The 20,872-nt window shown below is 38.6% G+C and overlaps 2 protein-coding genes across 2 annotated transcripts; both read right to left on the bottom strand.

The window, feature by feature from the left end:
- Positions 1–6,207: 6,207 nt before the first annotated feature.
- On the bottom strand, positions 6,208–15,833 carry gnmt (glycine N-methyltransferase). Its single transcript, XM_040137591.1, has 6 exons — positions 15,497–15,833; positions 12,711–12,838; positions 12,387–12,500; positions 11,667–11,809; positions 9,554–9,675; positions 6,208–9,080 (listed from the first exon to the last, which is right to left on the bottom strand). Exons 1-6 carry the CDS (start codon positions 15,703–15,705, stop codon positions 8,909–8,911), a joined length of 888 nt encoding a protein of 295 aa, XP_039993525.1. The 5' UTR covers positions 15,706–15,833; the 3' UTR covers positions 6,208–8,908.
- Positions 15,834–18,283: 2,450 nt separating this feature from the next.
- Positions 18,284–20,150, bottom strand: LOC120795865 (thrombomodulin). Its single transcript, XM_040138094.1, has one exon. It carries the CDS (start codon positions 20,123–20,125, stop codon positions 19,040–19,042), a length of 1,086 nt encoding a protein of 361 aa, XP_039994028.1. The 5' UTR covers positions 20,126–20,150; the 3' UTR covers positions 18,284–19,039.
- Between the last annotated feature and the right edge of the window lie 722 nt (positions 20,151–20,872).

Below are 20,872 nucleotides of genomic sequence, written 5' to 3'. Positions count from 1 at the left end.
GTCTTTCTACTACTCACTTTTCTGTTGAAGTTTTTCTTGGAAAACGTTGTTGGCAAAGGTGTATTGCGTTTTGTTTCTCACCTATTATTTTCTTCCAATGTCCTTTTCTATTTTAAGAAAGTCATCAAAAACATGCCTCTATTTTCCCTTTACTCTCTCTTATCTTTACTTTTATATTTTGTGCTTTTGACATATACATATGTACATATGTGTATATATATATATATATATATATATATATATATATATATATATATATTTTATTTATTTATTTATTTTTTAAATTAATTTTTTTAAACTTATGTTGCACAGTAAAAAACAACAGTAAGGAACAGTAAAAAAGCTTTACAGAGAAATGTTACTGGATAAGATGAGTAACTTTAACATACTTGACATTGTGGGAAAAACATACAGTACACTCCTGCTGAAAGTTAGATGAGCCCATCAATACCACTCTGATGTCCGTACGCTAAATATGAAGCTACAGAGGATAATGCATAAACAACATGTTGTGATTTTACGGGGGGTTATCTGCCAAACTATTTCTTGGCAGGGTACATGAGGTTGCCTGGCAACCAGCTGAGACTCCAGGAAGCTAGTGCGGAAATGATCTGGCACATAACCCCTATAAAACCACAACTTTTTTTTTTTTTACACTTTGGATTATACACAGATTAAACGAAAAAATATAATGTGTTAATTAATGATCTTTGAAGGTGCTGGTGGACAGATTTTTAACCCTTCGACAGAATTAGGATAGGTGTCTCTCCCCGTTTCTATCCGTGTGCTAAGCTAAGCTAACTGGCTGCTGGCTGTAGCTTCATATTTAGGTTATAGACATGATAGTGGTATTGATCTTCTTCTCCTTTAACTGGGCAAGAAAGCAGATGAGCTTTTTATTTAAATGTCAAACTATACCTTTACAGCATGAATAATTGATTTTATTGACCGCTTGGCAAAAGCAGAACACTGATATCACAACTTTTTGCTGGGGTTGACATATTATTAAACAGTTGCCAATTTACACATTCAGTAGACAGGGAGCAACATTAGCATTCACAGGGAATTGTGTTTCTGTCCACCTGACAAATGTAAGGCCAATATTCATTCTGCTTTTAGCTCGGTTTTGCTCTCCACCAACTCCCAAGAAAAATATCTGACTATTTAGTTGCTAAATGTTCTGCTTTGTTCACCAGCAAGTTGCTAGCTTCTGTCTGTCTGCTGTTTGGTGTTGGGCAGGTAGTGCAAAGGTTATCAGAGCTTTTTTTGTTGTTGCTGTAAACAGAGCTTTTTTGCTCTAAGCAAGGTTGACTAGAGCAGTGGCATTGAACCAGATCAGTAAAGTTGAGGGTCGTAAAACCAAAACAACAAGCTAAAGGACGCTAAGCAGAGCTTTTGGGAACAGCAGAGCAGAGTTACAATTCTCTTTGGGTTTATCACTAAAAGCAACTCTTTTTACATTACATATAGAATAGTGCAGCACTTTTAAATTAACATGCGCTTTCTCATGGAATGCTGAAAAGGAAGAGAGTTCAAACAATATTTTGGAAAAAAAATACACAAATAAGGTGAAAATGTGAATCACAGCATTTAAAGAACATTTGGTGGGTTTGTTATTGTGTTTGGTGGGTTACTATATTTTATAAATGACAGTCAAAGTAGAATCCCCTTTGTCTTATTAAACTAGCAAACAAAAAAAAAAGCTTGCCGAAAAAAATCTGGATCACGTTCAAAATCCTGAGATAGAAATCCGATTGGCTGTAAGTTTGACAGTACTACTAGAAATTGTACACTTTGCTTTATGTCTTGTTAGGTAAAAACAAGTTCTCCATAGTTTAATTTCATGGCTGTGAGCTATAACAACAGCCCATTGTGTCCCTCTAACCAAAAATATGCCTGAATTTCTCCAGACATCTGTGACCTTTACAAGATGCAAGTCTGGTCACAGAAGATTAACTCCAATCAAACTGCTGTTGCTTCACTTTCTGTTCAGAAAAGTTTTGAGGCTTTTTTTTTTGCCGGGGAATGAGTGGCCATACATGGAGAGACACAATATTTAACAGCTGAGTGTATACATGTCAGTCCTTTTTAACAAAGAGGTCTCTCAAGGGATGGATTGAAGACTTGAGTTCATCAGCTCCTTGTCAAATACCGGGATCAGAAATACTCTCTTACTAATGGCAGTTGATGGCGGCTCCAAGAAAATCATGGGAAAGATTATTTTCTCATCAAATACAATCTAAATAAATTTTTAACAAGAACATACCACGTAAATAGCTAATTCCACTTCTTTTCCTCTTCTCTCCTTTAAAGGCAGTTGAGTATAATCATTATTCATCATAATTACTCATCTCCTTCTTTCCAGCCAATGTGTCTCGCTCAGCTCCCTCTGTTTTTGTTTGATTTGGCCAATGACGTGCTGTGAAAGCGATCCTTCCCAGTAAAGCCAGTCATGGTTGACCACTTTGACTCCCCTAACTAGAGCAAAGCAAAGCAGAGCAGCCACATCTGGCAAATGGTTCTCACATCTGGTTTGTGTATCAGCTCCTTGCACGGCCGTCTACCACAGAGTCTGATAGTATACCTCAGAGACATGAGATGAGATGAGCTATAGACACTCCGCTCCAGGGGAGACATGCAGAATGATGGGGAGTGAGTTCATCCTCAGAGGTCAGATAGACGAAGCAGGAAATGTCAGACAGTAAAACACCTGTATGTTTCACTGGGCTAAGAGCTTTCTAATGTTCTTTGCTTTTTAATGTGTTGCTGCAGTGCCTAGTCAGAGCAATAGAAGTTAAAAATCTTAGGTCTTATAGACTGTAATCTTCCACAAAGAAGTAAAGTAAGACAAAGTAAACCAAATTTGAAGGCCTTGGGTCTTCAAAGCAAGGTATTGGACTATTTAGCAATCGCAATAAACATAACTGAGACCAAACCAGTATCTTTAAAATCAAATGGGAGATTTGCTTAGATTTCCATATACTTTTTTGAAGATAAAGAATTGCACTGGTATAGTGATAAAATTTATCAGGCAGAAAGAAAGAAAGCAGCAGTTTACCAATGGAGTTTGGTCTTCATCTATGGTATCTGAAGAAATACATGCAATGTAATATCGCCCTCTTGTGTCAGACATATATTATGCACTCAAAGAACTATATCTTTTTACAAGGGTATTGGTAACTAATTTGGATTGAATTACATGTCAATTACCTCTAAATAATATATAGAAATTATTCAGAGGTTGTCTCTACATTTAATCCTTTCATGACGCCTTTAGCTTGTCCACTTGTCTAGCCTTTTACTATTTCTTCTAAATACACGACTGATACAACAGGCTTGACAGCTTTTTTATCTGTGTGTAGTCTTTAAAAGTCGTGTGCTAACAAGTCATACAAATGAAACATTGGTTGTATTGGTCATAATTAATTGATATTTTTTACCATGTAATTTGCTCATGATAAGTGACTCTAGAATCATAGAATACTTAACCTTTAACCATTTACAGCAAGGGGGAAAAAAGGGAAACGCATCTTTCTTACTCACCACGGGTTTTTTTTATCATGAACATTGGCCTAACAGTAGAGATGTCCATGCACAGTAAAATTGCACTTTCAACAAGCTACACACATTTTTCTCCATTATATTGAAATAAAAGATATTTTTAATTACACATGCATTTTAAGGACAACAGCTGAGAAACCAAACATATTTCATATGGATACTGTTTAGTACAAACCATTGCAGACTTAACTTCCAACTCAAGAAACCTGAGTATTTTCTATGGCTAAAACTCAGCACAGCCCCCCAGGTATCAGAGTGAAGTGGTCAAAGTCCACAAGCATTACTGTACTTGAATTTAGCTTTTATGACTTGTTATTACCAATATTAGCAGGAACACCTTGGATCTACTGGACTGGCGACTGCATTTTCATGGAAAACATCTCAGAAACGTGCAACAAATCATACTGATATAACAACCTCAACACATATACAATGGAACCTGATTAAATTTATCATACTGACAACAGTTTCCAATCAGTGTCATGGTAATATTAAGTTTAAGCAATACTACCTTTACCATAAATGGACATCTTGACTGTTTGGTAGAGCCCTCTAAAACTAAACTAAATGAAAAGCAAAAAATTTGGCAACATTGAGTTTTCTGCTGTTAACTTCCTAGAAGGAAGCTTCTTAATTCTGAAAAAAGCAGTGCACTCTGGGGACTTTTTTTGGCCCTGACATACTTCAATGGAGTGCTAAAGAGGGCTCAGTCAGGTTGAGTTAAAGGTACTACATGTTAGATTCAGAAAACCTTCGTTATTAATGACACTGGCGGCTGCTAAGGTAACTGCAGTCAGCATCCTGCTGCTCCCACTCTGTAGGTAGGTGCACACGAACATCCTGGGCATCGCCCAAAACAGTGATGCGACATACACGAGACTGAATGTGATTGACCGGCATCATGTTGATGAATGAGGTAACTAAAGTTACACTGTTATTATAGCTTGACTATAAATGATATTGGGAACTATAGACTCTCCAGCGCTAGCACAGCCCTAAAAGTGGGGATCGGTCGGCTATGCGAGACTATAGATTGACTAATGTTATAATTTTGTTAAATACGATTTATAAAGAATAATATGATTATAAGCTTGCTAGCTAGCACAATATAGGCTCGTTTAATGATACACTGACTGCATTTATATATGTCAGTGTTAGCTGGCTAGCCAGCTTTATCAGTCGCTGTTTGTCTACCTTCCGCCAAGAGGCTTGGCAATGTCAGCATAGCTAAATTTGCTGGATGACAACGCTAACAGTTAGTGAACTAGACAGAATATTATAAATAAGATGTGTTGTCACGCTTCATTATTGATGTGATAGTTTCCATCACAACTCTCATTTCGCTAAATTGATGAGCTAATGTTTCAGCCTAATAGAATATGCATTTTGTATTGTCAAGTAAAATTACAGTACTGAACGGGTCTGGCAGTGGGTTGAGACAACAATAATCCTGAACTAACATCAGTTATAAACAGCTGATAGGAGTGGGATGAGTAATGTTAGACTGGAGATAATGCACATAAAATCTACAAAGTAACAGGTTCTAAAGAAGAGACGTTTTGTTTTGTGCTGGGAGATGGTGGTTTGTTGACGTTAATGCACTCCATTTCTACACTAACGTTAGCTAGTGTTGCACACTGTTGGCGCTGTAGGGGTGCAAAAGAGAGGCATTTAGGTAAGGCACTTGGGAGCGAGCATGTGTGCAAATGTCAAATCCTTTGGATTTTCCCGGAAAATTTGTTCTTAGTCCGTCACATAGAAATAAGTCCACAGGCTGTCAATGTCAACTGAGAAAGTCAGGAAAGGTCAAATTTTTTAAGTTACGTTACTATCTGTTCACACATTGGCAATAAAAAAAAAGAAATTAATACATGTTAATTGTTTCACATTCTTACATATTGTACCTTTACGTACAACTAATTTTTCAACATTATATGACAACTCAAAATGTGCTCGACCAAAGGTCAAGAAGACAATCGAAGGGTTATATAAGGGCCAATAATGACCTCAACCAGTTCCTGCTTCTGATTGGTTATTATCTATTTGGATAATATGTAGTCGTTGGTACTTACTGTCAATTTAGATGGCTGTTAAATGTCTTATACTATTATGTTTCATTTTTGTACTTTTGAAGCAGAAAGTTTTAAACAATTCAAACAAAAAACAAGGACTGTGCAATTTTATTTACCTATGCATCAACTATGTGCTTGGACTCATTCCTAAAGTGGGCGTTTCTATTTCAAGAAATAGTAAGAGCCACGCTAACTACTGGTGACGTGTTTGTATTCTTTGTACGTGGGTATCTAATGTTTAAGAATAAGCTGGCTACACCCAATGCAGATGTCATTGGGTGTAGCCAGTCTGTCTCAGCGAGTGCACCAAATGACCTACTGTAGATTAAAATACTGCCTAACAACATTCAGATTAATTTTTACAGTTTTCAAACTCTCATTTTTTTCCTTTCTAAAACTGGTCTTTGCTTCTTTTACTTTGTGAACAACTGATTATACTGTATTAATCTATATGTCTGTCTTAAGTATCTATATCAAACTATCTATACAGTTCATCTATATGTCGAAACAAAAACACAACAAAACTAAATGACAACATGACAACTGCGCTACTTAGTTCAAATTTTTAATTTCATGCAAAAGAATTCCAATAATCATTTAAGTGATAAACTTTATACAATTTTTACATTTTTTCTTAAAAGTATTGTCAACATAATAAGACGGTTCTGACATTGTGTTATCTCTCCATAAACGTCTAAACCGACTCAAGCATTCAGTCATTCTCTGAACCAATGTTGATCTCAATTGAATTACAATCTACCGCGTACCGTACATTTTGTTCAACAAGAGGCTCTGGCACAGTATCTGAATGCACCATGCAGTCTTGTTTAGGCAAACAGCAGGGGCAGTGATAATATTTGATTTCTCTGTGGCAGAGCTCCTTTCTCATTCCAATAAAAGACACATTTTTTATTTGGTATCAAAGCAAAACTTATTTGGACCTGGATACAGGAAACATACAGCAAAATAAATTATTCTTTCATCATGTTCCCCATCATTATTTGGGTAAACTCAATTACTTGAGACACTGCATAATACACCTGTGCAGCACAGCCGAATTACAGCCAAGATTTTCCTGCTTTTGAAACAAATTGCAAGATTGGCCAAAAAATAACACTTTTTAAGCATGTTTGGATCAAAGGTTGCTGGGTATTCCATGTTATTACTGTAATGCAACTGTTTGCATTTTTAACAAGTTTGTTAAACGTAGTTGAGTATTCCTAAAACGATTGTGTTAGTACATTTAGATGAATCCTTAACAAGACTTCAGTTTTTAATTTCACCTAAAACAGATGAGACTCACTGCTGGCCTGTTGAAGGTTCATTAGAAGTCAAATGTAAAGGGTTTCGGCTAAAACAAAGTACACTTAACAAAAGCACAAAATAAGAGAAAATAGAGATCTGTGAAAATAAAACTAAGTTGCTACAATAAATGCATTTTCTATTCAATTTGTAAAACCACGACCCATTCTTTCAAGAGCAGGCTTTAGTGCAAAATCTCATTTTGTTCCCCAGCTTCAGAGGGGTCAGAGGTCAATTAGCTCTGGAGCTGATAGGGATTTAGTGAGGAGCTCAAGGACACTTCAGGGTGGAGGGTTCTTGATCTGACTGACTGACTGAGAGAGAAGTTAGCACTTCCCATTCTGCACAGGCAGGTTAAACTAACACCAATGTGACTCACAAGCTTCACTAGCCGTACCCTGGTCTTATTAAACTGCTGTCAATGATTTTGCATAGTGCAAATTAATTTCAATGTTGTGGGGACTCTTAGAAAAGGCCATTCACTTGAAATATTCAAACTGCCGTCGTGCTGTGCCCGTCAAAGATTTGCCCGAACTTAAGGAAAGGCAGTAGGACAGAATGATTTTAGCGCTTTTTTCCTTTCAAGCTTGAAATTACACGAAAAATAGAGACTACTGTATTCACAAAACACAAATGCTTTATTTGTGTTTTTAAGACCCTTGTAGTAAACTTACAAAATACAACTGTCTAAGAACATATCTTAGAACTTTGTACATTACTGGCGACGAATAGCAACTATTCCACCATGAGGAATATCACTAATGTACAGCACCATTTAAAATTATGTTCACTGTGGATATCAAAGTTCTGAAAGGCGGGAAGCGGGGAGGAAAATACCATAGGGAATATACATAGGGAAAATACCAGATATGGACAAAACAGTGGTCCGATGCATTTTGAATATATTTTTAAAATTAGATTTGTCCTGTTTAACCCTCCGACAGCTTGGCTGGTATTGTTTTCATCCACCTTGTGAGGCTGTGTGTGTGTGTCATCGTGGCAAAATGTGGTCCTGGAGACACCCACTGTAGTGGGAACTACCACAGAGGCGGTTTTGAATACTTTGCTGTCTGTCTGTGGACAGATTTTGTAACTGCAATAGCGTCACAATCGTGCAAATGCAGTGTGTCGTTTAGATCAACAAGAAGGCCTGGAAGAATTCATAGATGGGTGTGGTCCAAGCAAGGGCGCTGGAAGTAGGGGGATGGAAGTAGGGAAGGGCCCACTGGCCTCCCACTTTGCGCCCCTGGCCCACGTTCGTTTTAAGTCGCAAATCGCTGTATCCCTGCTTCGATCGTTCCCGTCCCCTTTAAGACATTAGGTAAAACTACAGACTACCTTGCAATGGGATGACATGGTAAGGCATACTGAATAAATCTGGCACAGTTCACCTGTTTCGCCAGACTCACTTCTCTCATGGTGTGTCCTCCAATGCACCATACACAGCCATTTGGCATTGCGGCTGGTGTGATCCTATCGCAAGATGGTCTCTAGTTAAGACTGTTACTAGTTACGTTAGCTTATGCAATGAGAACATATTGAGATCGACATCAACCAATTGTTCCTGGTAGAGCAAAGAGACTCTGTTGCTTTGACATTTTAGCGACATAATTTTAAAATTATTAGAGAAAATAAAAATGTATTGTTTACACAATAACAATGTGGTCACAGTCTATCAGGGACATTTGGACGACATTAGTCTCTATGATCTCATCACTTGGGAGGTAAAGTCACCAGAGACCAGAAAACCGTTGGTTCATTTTTCTAAGAACACTAAGATGAAATCTTTTTAAAACATACTCAAATATAATTTTGCCCGAATCTTGAGGTTTGTAAGAGCATTTTGGGGTTTAAAGAGAGCAGAAGGCCTCATTATTTTCCTGGCAGCATGTGTGTGTGTGTGTTTGTGTGTGTGTTTTGTGTGTTTTTTGTGTTTTGTGTGTGTGTGTGTAGCGAGTTGGTTGGTTGGGCTCTTAGGCTGTCTTCTTACAGACATGGATGAAGTAGCAGGGAGCCTGGGTCTGGCCTTGGACATACGCCTTGAAATCTCCATAGACGCTGTGCTCCATTTTGCCGTTGAAGGCCTCGTTCAGCAACCCTTTGAAGCTCTCCAGGCGGTGGGGGTAGTAGGACAGACGAAATTTACTAGGAAGGATAAATAGAGTACAAACGCGTTATTATTCCGGCAGCCAATCAAAAAATATACTTTTTACCGTGTCTAACATGTCCAGGAGTGGAGTCCATCGACCTCGACTGTTTTGGATTTCAGAGAACAAGATTACAGAGTTTTCGCAGTGAAACAACAACCCACCCTGTCGGAACCAAAAATTTCACACAGCCTTTGGGCAAATATTCTCTAATATCAGTTTTTTCGGTCCTGAGGATTTGCCGCTCTTTTGTGCGTTATGTGACAGTGAACTGCAGATATTTGGGTTATGGACTTATGGTCAGAAAGAGAAGCAATTTTAAGAAGTCAGCCTGGATTTTAGGGAACTGTGATGGGCAGTTTTTTTTTGGTATTTTTAGACCAAATGACAATTTAATTTATCAAGAAAATAACTGTCAGATTAATGGATAGTGTCACTTTTCAAAGCTCTGAGCAGATTGACCTGGCCTACCTGACTTCAGGAAGATTCTGAAGGATGGCCTGGGGCACGTGGATAGTGTAGTCCAGAGTGATCATATGGGGCTTACTGTTGACCCACAGCACCGAGGTGGAGATGTCCTGAGTAAGATCACTCTGCAACCCAACACACACGCACACGTTTATACAGCACGCTGGCGAGTACAAGACAACACAGAATGCTTCCCACAACTTTTCACCTCCTCGTCAATAATGTCCAAATGTGAGGACAACTGAAGCCTGGTTAGAAGGGACACAACGACACCAGGACGTTGCTATTACTGTTATGGAGTAGAGAGTTGGACCATGAGAGCAGACTGGAATTATGGGAGTATCAGAAGTGGATTTTGCTCCACCATGTGACTGTTGACTTAGTATTTATTTCTAGGCCCTACCAGCTGGATAGTTCCAACTTTAGCTGGATTAAAGAATATGGTACTTGTTATGAAGAAAATTGCTTAAGTCAAATATGGCTCCTTGCTGTTGGCACCGGCTGTTATGCCTTTGTCTGTTACGTATATATGAGCTTTAGCCAAAAGGCTGGATAGTAAATTGCAGGACTGGTTTTTTATCTAAGGTTCAGATGTCCAAATCAAAATCAAAGTTTTTATGTAACAGAAAAAAAAATAAATAAATGAAAAGGCAAAATCTCTCGGGGAATTACTGTAGGACTGTTGTATGATGATCCATACCGATCAATGTGCATTTCACCAGCAAGGTAATGCTACACATCATTTTTGTCAGCACTATGTCCACACTTCTCATTTTTCCATCTTCCTAGACGACTTTTCTCTCTCAGTACTCCTGACATTATCTGTTTTTCTCCCTACTTGCAAAAATAGTCTTAAAACTTGACAAATTTCATGCACATTTCCTGCTGTTTCTCCGGTGCCAGTTGCTTCTCAAAATCTCACAATATCCGTCAGGCTTTGACTAGAGATTTAGGTCTTAAACTCAGCTGCTGCTAGGGATGGTGTAAGTAAACCATTCATAAACAATACTTTCTGTAAAACCCCTCTTATCAAAGAGCAAGATAGTGCAGAAGTTTAGCTTTTTTTTTTTTTGACCCTCAGGCTGATGGTTTTGGTTTTCTTTGATTTCTCTTAATAGTCTCTTACAAGCCTGCCAGCGTTTCACTTTTCTTCATCAATCATTCCAAAATGCATCCATGTCATTCTATAGTCTGTTTATCATCTAATTAAATTAAATAAGGACAGCTAAGGAAAAATAAGGGCAACTAAACAGTCAAATTGAAAAAAAAAAAAGATGATAAAGAGGCTTCATGCTAAGTGGGTAGCTGACAGTTCCTGTCAACATCGCCACGACAGAAGTTATAACTCTGATCATTAACAGTCAGCTCACATTATACTGATTATGATCTGAATTGTTACATACTTTACATGATAAATCAGAAAGCTGGATACAGGGGATAAGGTTCAATAGGTTATACAATGGACACAAGTCAAATTGCACCCTCTGGAAAAAAAAATAAAAAAAATAAAAAACTGCTCCTACCTCAGTTAATTTCATATCTCAGCTTATTGCAGATACAGTAGGGTCCATAAGTATTTGGGCAGTGACACAGTTTTCGTAATTTTGCCTCTGTACACCACCACGATGAATTTGAAACAAAGCCATCAGCAGGTTTGTTTTGTTTTTTCAGCCTAAAGATGGCTTCCTTCATTTGCATCAACACATATTTGGAACGCATATTGAGAGTTCCCATGTACAGCTACCAAAGGCAAATTCAACCCTTGGAATCAACTCCAGATCTTTTATCTTCTTAATTTGTCATGAATTACCGTGGGAACAGGCCACACCAGGCCATGAAACTGTTTGTGAGTCAATTGTCCGGTTACTTCTGAGCCTCTAAAAATGAGGGACTACGTATGAAAATGGCTGTAATTTCTGAACAGTTAATTTGATATTTTTGTGGAACACCCTGAATGAAAGCTGAAAGTCTACGCTTCAATCACATCCACTTTGGTGGTGTACAGTGGCAAAATTTTCGAAAACTGTGTCACTGTCCAATTACTTATGTACCTAACTGTATATCATATCAGCGTATATGTTGACCAATAAGTACAGTTCCAGTTGGGCTATAGTACCTTGTAGTAGATATTTTTGCCTTTTGGCGCCCTCCCAGTCTCCAGAATGTAGTCATAGTTACGGTGGTCAATGATGAGGATCCCACCTGGTCTGACCATACTGGCAATGTTCTGAAGGGCCAGCTTTTGGTCACTCTGGTCCCCTGAAAGCAATTAAACATCATTAGTATGATCAATTACAAATTAGGAGAATGGTCCTCAAAAAACATCCTTGGAATAAGAGATTATGTCGGCAGCTTGACATTAGGTTTTGGAGACAAGTCGGAAAATACCGTAAACATCAGCTCGAGGACAGATTACGTTTGGGTTGGGATAGCGTGGAATGAATCCCAGAAGTCTTTGATTCTTAATGTGAAGTGAGAAGTAATTGGAACATTAAGGAGACACTTGAATCCACGTGAAGACCTGTTTTTTGCAGAACTCCCGTGGTGTTATGTTTTAACCTGCTGCAGTGATGCAAAAGTGTACTCCAGGGTGTGTCAGTGGACTGTGACATCACTGATAAGTGTAGTCAAAGGTGCAACAGGCTCAAAAGTTGCTGACACATCTATGTGTCAGTGAAATTTCAATCACAAACCATTAAATCAATAATCCAGATAATAGATCTGGATCTTACCAACTAAATTCTAAAGCAATATGAAAGAAGGTGACTTGAAAAACTGCTCATTTCCAAAAAAAAAAATATGAAGGCTGCATCACTTTATCCGTGACAGTATGTACCTTTAAAGTCTGGTAAATGGGCAAAGGAGTTGCCAAGGCAGATAACAGCATCAAAGCCAGCCCCTGGTTTCTGTATATCTTCTGATAATGTCAGCCAGTTGGCCTCTTCAATAACTGCGGGTAAGAAAAAAACAAAAAGGCCAAAGGAAAAAAAGGGAAAAAACATATAAAGACGTCACCTGAGGAACACTGCAGGAATTTGATTCCATCTGAGAAAACACTGATGTAAAATAATCAAATAAAGGCAACAGTGTATATAACTTTCAAATGTTTCCAACGTTCAAACATCACAACTCAATCTTAACAAAAAAAAAAACATCATACCCCACTGATCAAAAGCTGGTTCTTTTCTTCTCTCCCATCTCGCCTTCAGTGCATACTTGAGCATTTTGTCGCTGGCATCCACGCTCACCATATTGAACCCCTCCTCCACCAACATGATGGAGTCAACTCTACAATATAAAATATAAATCCTCTGTAAGCACAAGTTCTGTGCAAAAAAAAAAACAGCCTAACCTCACAAGCTCAGCTAAAAACAAAGACACTTCTTTGTACTACAGCAGAGCGACACAAGCGTTTATGAAATGTTTAGCAATGGTGACTTTATCTACTGATTTTATTGATTCTTTTCTTTGAGGAAATATCATTTTCCCAATAGGATTTAATGTTGCATCAAGAGCATAAGTGAATTCTAGATTAAGATTAAAACAAACAAACAAAAAAAACAACAAACATATTTCCTGCCCTTCAAATTTAACAACAAGTGAGTTTGTTATTGCTGAGTGGGTGCGAACCCTTCCATGTCTAACCAGTCTGACCGAGTCTGAATAAGAAAGAATCATACTGGAGGTGCTTTAGTCTAACACACACTGTTTGCTCCCTGGCTGGTAACAACAGACAATATTCAACCATTGATGACAGCCAAGAAATGCTCTCATCTACCCAAAATAAAAAATACAGTGAGCGTGTTATCATACCACAGACAGGAATTGATCTTAATGTTTTACAGGTTATAGTTGTGAAAGTTTGTTTAGAGAACCTGGCAGAATAACATGAACCAAGGCCAAAACACAGTCTGGACTGAGGCTGGTGGCTTTTGCCTGGACTCCACTTGAAGTGGTGAAATGACAAACAAAAATGTTAAACAACAGTCAACAACTACAGACAAATTCAAACAATAAAATCAGTTAAAGTTAAAAAAAAATAAATAAATAAGCAAGAGTAACACAGGAGTGGAATTCAATGGACAATGACCTAAAAAAAAAAATGTAGTACACTGTAATCATTAACAAGTGGGTAACACACAACTGCAAACTGCAAATAAACTGTGACTGCACAGTGACTAGTGCAGGGTACAATTGTACGATTTCAGCTCAAGTTAAACCTCATGCTTGAGGTTTAATTCAGCATTTTTTACAAGTTCAGATTGACTTGCAATTGCGTAACATAATAAATCTCAGGAAAAAAAACAAAAGCAGCAGATAAAAAAAAAAAAAAATCCTCTGCGGTTCAAACCGAGGTAATTATAGAATAAATCACAATCTGTAAGTTCTTCTTCTTGCATAAGTTGCCTCTAACTCTGATGACAGAACAACTGGAAAGCCTGGCATCACACGCACACTTAGCCAAAAATAGCAGGGCCATTTGTAGCCTCATTCCACTATGATCGTGTTTACATCGCCCCAGATGGTCCTGCTACTGAGATACACTGCTACTGTGGAATGGGGTCAAAGTCAGTGTTCTGATTTTCTCCATATTATATCTCAGCACTTGTTTGGTGTAACATCCTGCAGTAAATGATAATGCTGCATCTCCTGCACAATTTCTCCGAGTTAAAAATGGCCAGCTGAGGTTAACAGAGAGGCTTAGCAGACAGGTTAAAGTCTGATGTCCCCTTTTGCGAGTTCAGCCTCGTTGCTGCCCCGGGTCCCGCGTACGCTATCTGTGGAAGTGGAAACAAACCGCAGGGAACCAGTCGAAACTCACTGCAGCTGCCTAGCCCCAGCTTATCAGCCACTGGACCCTACATCGGCACAGGTGACACTCAGCAGCTAGCTTCCAGCTGGACAAAAAGTAAAAGTGCATTACCCATTCAGTAGCCCCATGTGGATCACAACAAGCTTCAAATGTGGGTGACTACTGATAAACCTCCTAAAAAGAAGAAAATGTACAAGGGGCTGAATAACAACACTGGCACCTTTGAAGTTTTTGTTTCTGCCACATGAGCCTTCTTAGTTATTACATGAATACACATTTGATAAACGGTGTAAACTCATGGCCCCAGCCCCAGGCTGCTGCTGGGGGCAGGAACTGGTACATTGGCTTGTGCAACTCTGCACTTTCTTTCATTATTCTCTGGCTTAATCCGGATTTTGTTCAGAGGTAATAGGGTCGGCGGGTTGGAATTCCAGGAAAGTCAAACTAACCTATTCTTCTGTAAAGATAACTGACTTACAAAAATGACATATTTTTTCATAGTTTACAATATTAAAGAATCACAACCTGTACATGGCGAAATGAAAATGAAATAAGAAATCCAGGTCTTTAATCTACTGCCGGATTCTTAAATGCTCCTATCAATACGTGGCAATATTCACAACTTGCAAAATGACCTCCATAAATACAGTGTGCACCTCAGGCTGGTCACACCCTTTCACAAACCTGGAAGGTAATGGTGGTAACCAAATCTTAATCAGCAGCTCTCTAAATGAAAATGCATACCTCTTAGAGGGATTGTGTATCTGTCTTCGTTCAGGGAGACTCAGTAGACATTTCAGTACATGTTAGCCGATGCATATATTTGCACCTTTTACAACGGGATCATCTGTTTTACCCCATTCGCGATAAGCCGAATGTGCGGAACAAAGGCGACATTTTATTTAAGCACTGTATACCTGGAGGTAAGGACCAACACCGAATTGAAGATTGGATGCTACAGGGTTAGGAAAAATATGACGGTTTCAACCAGGTGCGTTACTTTTGCTGATGTACAAGGATATATATTAAATTGAGGTAACTTTAAATGGAGTTTGATGAGACGTTCACTGCCACACCGGACGAACCCTTCGAAAATGTGCCAGTGTGAAACTGCTGAGTCGGCCTGACATTACCCGGTTCCGCAGGCTACATCCAGCACTCTCCGAACCCCGTGCTCTTTCAGCAACGACACCACCCAGCTTTTGTACTCCTGCGTCCTACTCTGCGTGTCGCCGATGTACAGCTGCCAGACTTTCGCTGCTTTGCCGTCGGCATACTGATCAGGGAGACCCTCGGCGGCCACACCGAGAGAGCGGGTCCTAAACACGCTGTCGACCGACATGCTGCTGCCTGTGCCTGCCAGAAGCGTGCTCTCGGAGGTTACACTGCGAACCAAGGAGGTGTCCGGCTAACGGGTTGCTTTAAATGCGTGTGGGCTACTCGTCTGGCATGTACTCTCGCCACATGCTAGCCCGGATTTCGGTTGTTATTATTTATATGAGCAGGGCAGGTGGGGAAACTTTAACCCAATGACACTGTGCCGTGGACTGACGCCTACCATCCGATTGGATGAAGCGAAGGGGGACGTCCTCCATTTTCGCGTTGACGTCAGCAGACGCACCGGACGTTGAATCGGTATTAATGTTTTGACCTTATATGTGCCTCCCAGGATAGTTTTGCCACTATACTGCATTATAATATAAAGTATAGTATAAATATATATATTAAAAATAAACTTTAGGTAGAAAGGTAATGGTGTGGGTTAGGTGTAGTGGCTTGTTTGAGGTTCGAGGTCCGCCAGACTGCTCAGCAAAGCAGAGTTTGTAGGCAGCCCAAGAAGAAGGCGTTGCCTGTCAGGCTTTGTTCAGGGAACAAAACCCAAAGCGAGGAAGGGTGGTGCAGCTCAGACATTTCATCATTTTTCATTTCATCATGCAGCCTGGACACATTGCTGATGAAACATATGTATGTAAAGCTATTAAAAAATAGTAATGATAATTGTTAATATCATTATTATGAGTATTTCTTTGCAATTTTATGCAACAACAACCATAATAATTCATTGTGCAGCACTTACCTAAATGCCTAATGCATATATGATGATTCAAGAAATCATGAAAAGCAATTTTAACAAAAAACATTGCCCACTCATTTGAAAAAATACAGATTAGATAAAATAAAATATGGGCAACATAAAAGAAAACTCTGAGAAGCGGTCTACAATACACACATGGCAAATACACACTGCTCTTCTTCCTTGTTTTCTTTTTCATTTTCTGTTTTTCCTTTTCTTTTTTTTTTCTTTTTTTTTGTCACCTGCCCTCCCAAAACGTGAACTCCTCCTGTTGTGATTGGCTGATGAAGTTCACAAAGAACCATATATAGTACAGGTGAGGTTATGTCAGCCACAACCGGTGCCAGCCAGGCTAGGTTTGTACCACCCAGTCTTATCAACACTACACTCCTACTTTACAATAAGCTTGTCTCAGCCACAAACCCACACACACAAACACACACACAAACACACACGCTTATTTTCAAGAGATCATCAGCAAAGGCGGATATAGGTCACATACAAGTCCACAATAGGGTCCACCAATAATAGCTGTAAAGATAAACACAAAGCAGTTTTTCCGACTCCATCTCCTCTGCTTTGTGTAACAGGGTAAACTGGGCACACAGGCGTATTTAATGCATGTGTATGTGTGTGAGAAAATATGTGTATAAGTAGACTTACATGTAGTTGTAGGAAAAAGTTTGGGGCACTCTCCTACTTGTGAGCTGTAAGTCAAGCAATTAAGCAACTGAGCCTTATGCCTTTGGAGGCCTGGTGAAATTGTTATTTTATTCTATCTATTAATTTGCACTCAAACAAAACGTTATAGCATGCTACAATTAAAACGTCCTAAATAAATAATAAATATGAAAGAAGAATATGACTTATTTTGGCAGGAAATTGTCCAACTTAAGCACCTGACCTCAGTCCAATGGAGCATGCATTTTATTTGCAGACTGAGCCAGACTGAAGTTTAATGAGTTTCTATCCGAGAGTTTTGAGAGTGTGTTATATAATGTGTTATCTATCTATCTATCTATATAAGTATATATATATATATATATATATATATATATATATATATATATATATATATACATATACATATACATATACATATATAAATTAATGTTAATAAACAAACATATGTTTGTATATTTGTTTGTTTATTAACAGCCTTGGTCTTTTCTTACTGAAACTGCCGGGATTTCTTTTCAAAACACTCTCATCTGGAGTGAGAGTGGAGTCGTTTCTGGGAGAGAATAGGAAACAGACTTATATAGACCCGAGCACTGAATGAGATAAGAGCAGCATTCAGTGATGTTCAAAGTTTCCCCTCTTGCTCGAATAGATTACGTGGACTTTACACATGGCATTTTATGATTCATCTCAGAGCCGATTTGATTAACTATTAATCTCGTGTGAAATTAAGTTAACCCCTGTTAGTTACCAGTTAACTTAAGTGGCCATATTAATAGGCAACGATCTTTAGTGAACTCTCTGTTTCTGGCACTATGACGAGTGGCTGTTCTGCTGTAGCTGACAGGGAGCAACTGGTTATTGGTGGTTGGTTAGGAGCCAATCAGTAAAATATATCTCTATAGTAACATCTAAAGGCTAGTGGCAGCCTCCACTTCTCATTTTCCACAGGAGGAGTGATAGTATCATATACATTACCAGACACTTATATCTGCTTTCAACCACATTATAGTGTGTTATAACCTGCTTATGACATGTTTTTATGCTGGTTATAAATGATAAATAGGGGGACTCGAAGTGTTACTGCAGTCTCTTCAACAGAACAGTAGATGGCACTCTAGGCGAAGGAATGATGACAAAAATGATGTGAATGAATGACCTCAGATTTTAATTGCATAACATCACATTAATGATCACAAAATGACACGTGAAGTCAGGCTCTGGTGTTCCATATCAAAGACCATTTTCACTCTTTTACTGTTCCATGCATTTACACACATATGAATGGTTACTTTATTTATTTTATTTTTTTTAAAGCCAGTGTTGAAAAGAACACAGCACATTTACTCAGGTATTGTATACAAAATTTTAGGGAACTGGCACTTTCCTCAAGGATTTCCAGTTTATGAGATTTGTCCTCTCCTCAGGTCCATTTCAGAGGGACATAGTATACTTTTTACTCAGCTGGTGTACATTTATCTGAGAGTTTCACTTTATAGTTGCTTTGCAGATGAACATTCTACTTACAAAATGCTTGCTAAGGTCATAAAATGAGAACATTCATGATATTATAACTACCCAGCAGTATATCAAAATGACCTCTCAGGTCCACTTGGAAACACCCACAACATTGAAATATTCGCTGTATATTACATTTACATTAAATTGCTTACATTTATAGTCATGCACTTAACCCAAATAAAATTATGAGTTGACTTTTGAATTGTGTTTTCCCTTTATCGCTGCTTTTTATTATGTAATTATGCATATAAGAAAATGATAGGCTAAATCCATTCATACTAGCCTACATGTTTTTTAAACGTATTCATATTAACATATTTCCTTCAACCTTAAAACAGTTCACGATATGCAACTCCCCCAAACTATAAGTGTCAAAAGGCCAGTGGAATCAGTGATAACACTAAATATTGTCCATAGGAGCAGCAGCAATAGACTGATTGGAGTTTTGTTCTCTTCGCTTCTGACGCTTAACAACATAAAGCCTTACCACAATTATAACCACTACCACAGCCACAGGTACAAAAATCAATATCCAGAGAAAACCCCCAGCAGCTACTGGATAAGTCGTCTGAGTACTATTATTGGCAGTGGGATTAACAGAACCTTCGGTGACAGGAGTTGTGATGTTAAAACTCTCACTCGACTCTGCTTTGATGGATTTTGAATCGTCCAGAGGTATTTTTACACAGTCCATCTCTACACATTCATCAATCGCCACACAGACGTTACCATTCTGTATATAGCCATCAGCACAGGTGCATGCAATATCACTGGTTCCTTCACATACCATAGGACATGTCGGTTTGTCACAGTGCAATTTGCACTGTTTCCTGTCATTTCTGTCTGCTATATATCCTTGGAAACAAGAGCATTCATAACCTCCTTTTACATCCTTGCAATCATGCTGACAAGGGCCTGTTGAGCAGCCTTCAGAGCTTTGGAAAAAAATGGGATCTGATAATTCTTGTGCCTGGCATGCATCTTTGTGCTTTGTTCTGCACAGATATCCATCAGTCCTGTCCGAGCACAGTCGCTCTGTCCACTTTTGATCGTTTGAAAGTGACACGCAGCGTGGAGAGCAGACTTTAAAGCTGTCTTTCCAGGTGCTGAGGGATGGAATAAAGCTCCTGTGTGGGCTACCAGAGGTCCACTCATAGCCTCTGAGTGGAGCTGAAAGGTTGCTACAGGCGCCAGCTGGTAAACGCAGTCCGATCCAGAAGTCTCCAAACAATTCCTGACTCAAAGTATCAAGGATGCTCTCATCTGTCTCATAATGAAGTGTCATTATTTCTCCATTCCTTTCACGGCATGCTTCCTCAGCTGCTTTAAAATCCACTCTGTCTTGGTTAATAGTTATGCAGTCGTTGCCAGTACAAATAGGCCTACAAGTGCCAGTCTGTTTCATGCAAAATCCAGTCTTAAGAGACAATAAAAAAATAACTGACATTAAAATAATCAATGTCATTGTCAGTTTCAAGCAGGCCATGATGTTGTGCAGTAGATCATCCTATAGTGTCGGCTGGCTAGAGTAATGGGCAATTTAAAGCCTCTGGGTACCTACTAAGGAAGGAACACCCATCGGGACAATGACAGAGTTAAAGACGGGAAGGAAATGAGATAAAGTTAGACTACTGTTTTTTTCCAAGGTTAGTGAAGGCAGTATAGCTGTAATGCATATACAGGAACAAAAACATATTTCAGAACAAACTATTTATTTTATTTTTATCTTAGAGCATTGCTTTATCTTTATACAACATACGCTGCTTTGATACTCTGGTGTACATGTATTCAGCATAATCAGATGTGCAAACTCCTTTCAGCAAGTAAATTGTGTTTAGTCGGTTTGTGTATAAATACCCCTCTGTGGCAGTGGTGGAAACTAACTGAGTACATTCACTTAAGTACTGTATTTTAGTACAATTCTGAGGTACTTTACTTGAGTATTTCCAATTCATGCTACTTCATTTTTCATTACATTTCAGATGCAAATATTGTACTTTTTAACCTATTTAATAAACAGCTATTGTTGTTAGATTAAGATTTTCCAGACACAAAATTTGATAAAATATGATGCACTGTTATAGGTTAAACTACTCAGCTGTATATGAAGCAGTTAAAATTAGCCTAATCTAAACCAGCTACAGCATTACCGCTTACTTTTTAATGCATCAATGATAACGGTCCAATCCTATAATAATATAACAATCACAGGGGGAATTCTCCCCAACAAGCC

Source organism: Xiphias gladius, chromosome 10, assembly GCF_016859285.1.
Source record: "Xiphias gladius isolate SHS-SW01 ecotype Sanya breed wild chromosome 10, ASM1685928v1, whole genome shotgun sequence".
In the NCBI taxonomy this organism is placed as follows: domain Eukaryota; kingdom Metazoa; phylum Chordata; class Actinopteri; order Istiophoriformes; family Xiphiidae; genus Xiphias; species Xiphias gladius.
This window is presented reverse-complemented; position numbering and strand designations above follow the sequence as displayed.

Coding starts and splice junctions, on each gene's coding strand:
- gnmt (XM_040137591.1), bottom strand. CDS start 15,705: ATGTCGGTCGACAGCGTGTTTAGGACCCGCTCTCTCGGTGTGGCCGCC. Junction 12,839..15,496: donor GATGTAGCCTGCGGAACCGG/GTAATGTCAGGC, acceptor TTTATATTGTAG/AGTTGACTCCATCATGTTGG. Junction 12,501..12,710: donor ACCAGCTTTTGATCAGTGGG/GTATGATGTTTT, acceptor TCTTACCCGCAG/TTATTGAAGAGGCCAACTGG.
- LOC120795865 (XM_040138094.1), bottom strand. CDS start 20,125: ATGGCCTGCTTGAAACTGACAATGACATTGATTATTTTAATGTCAGTT.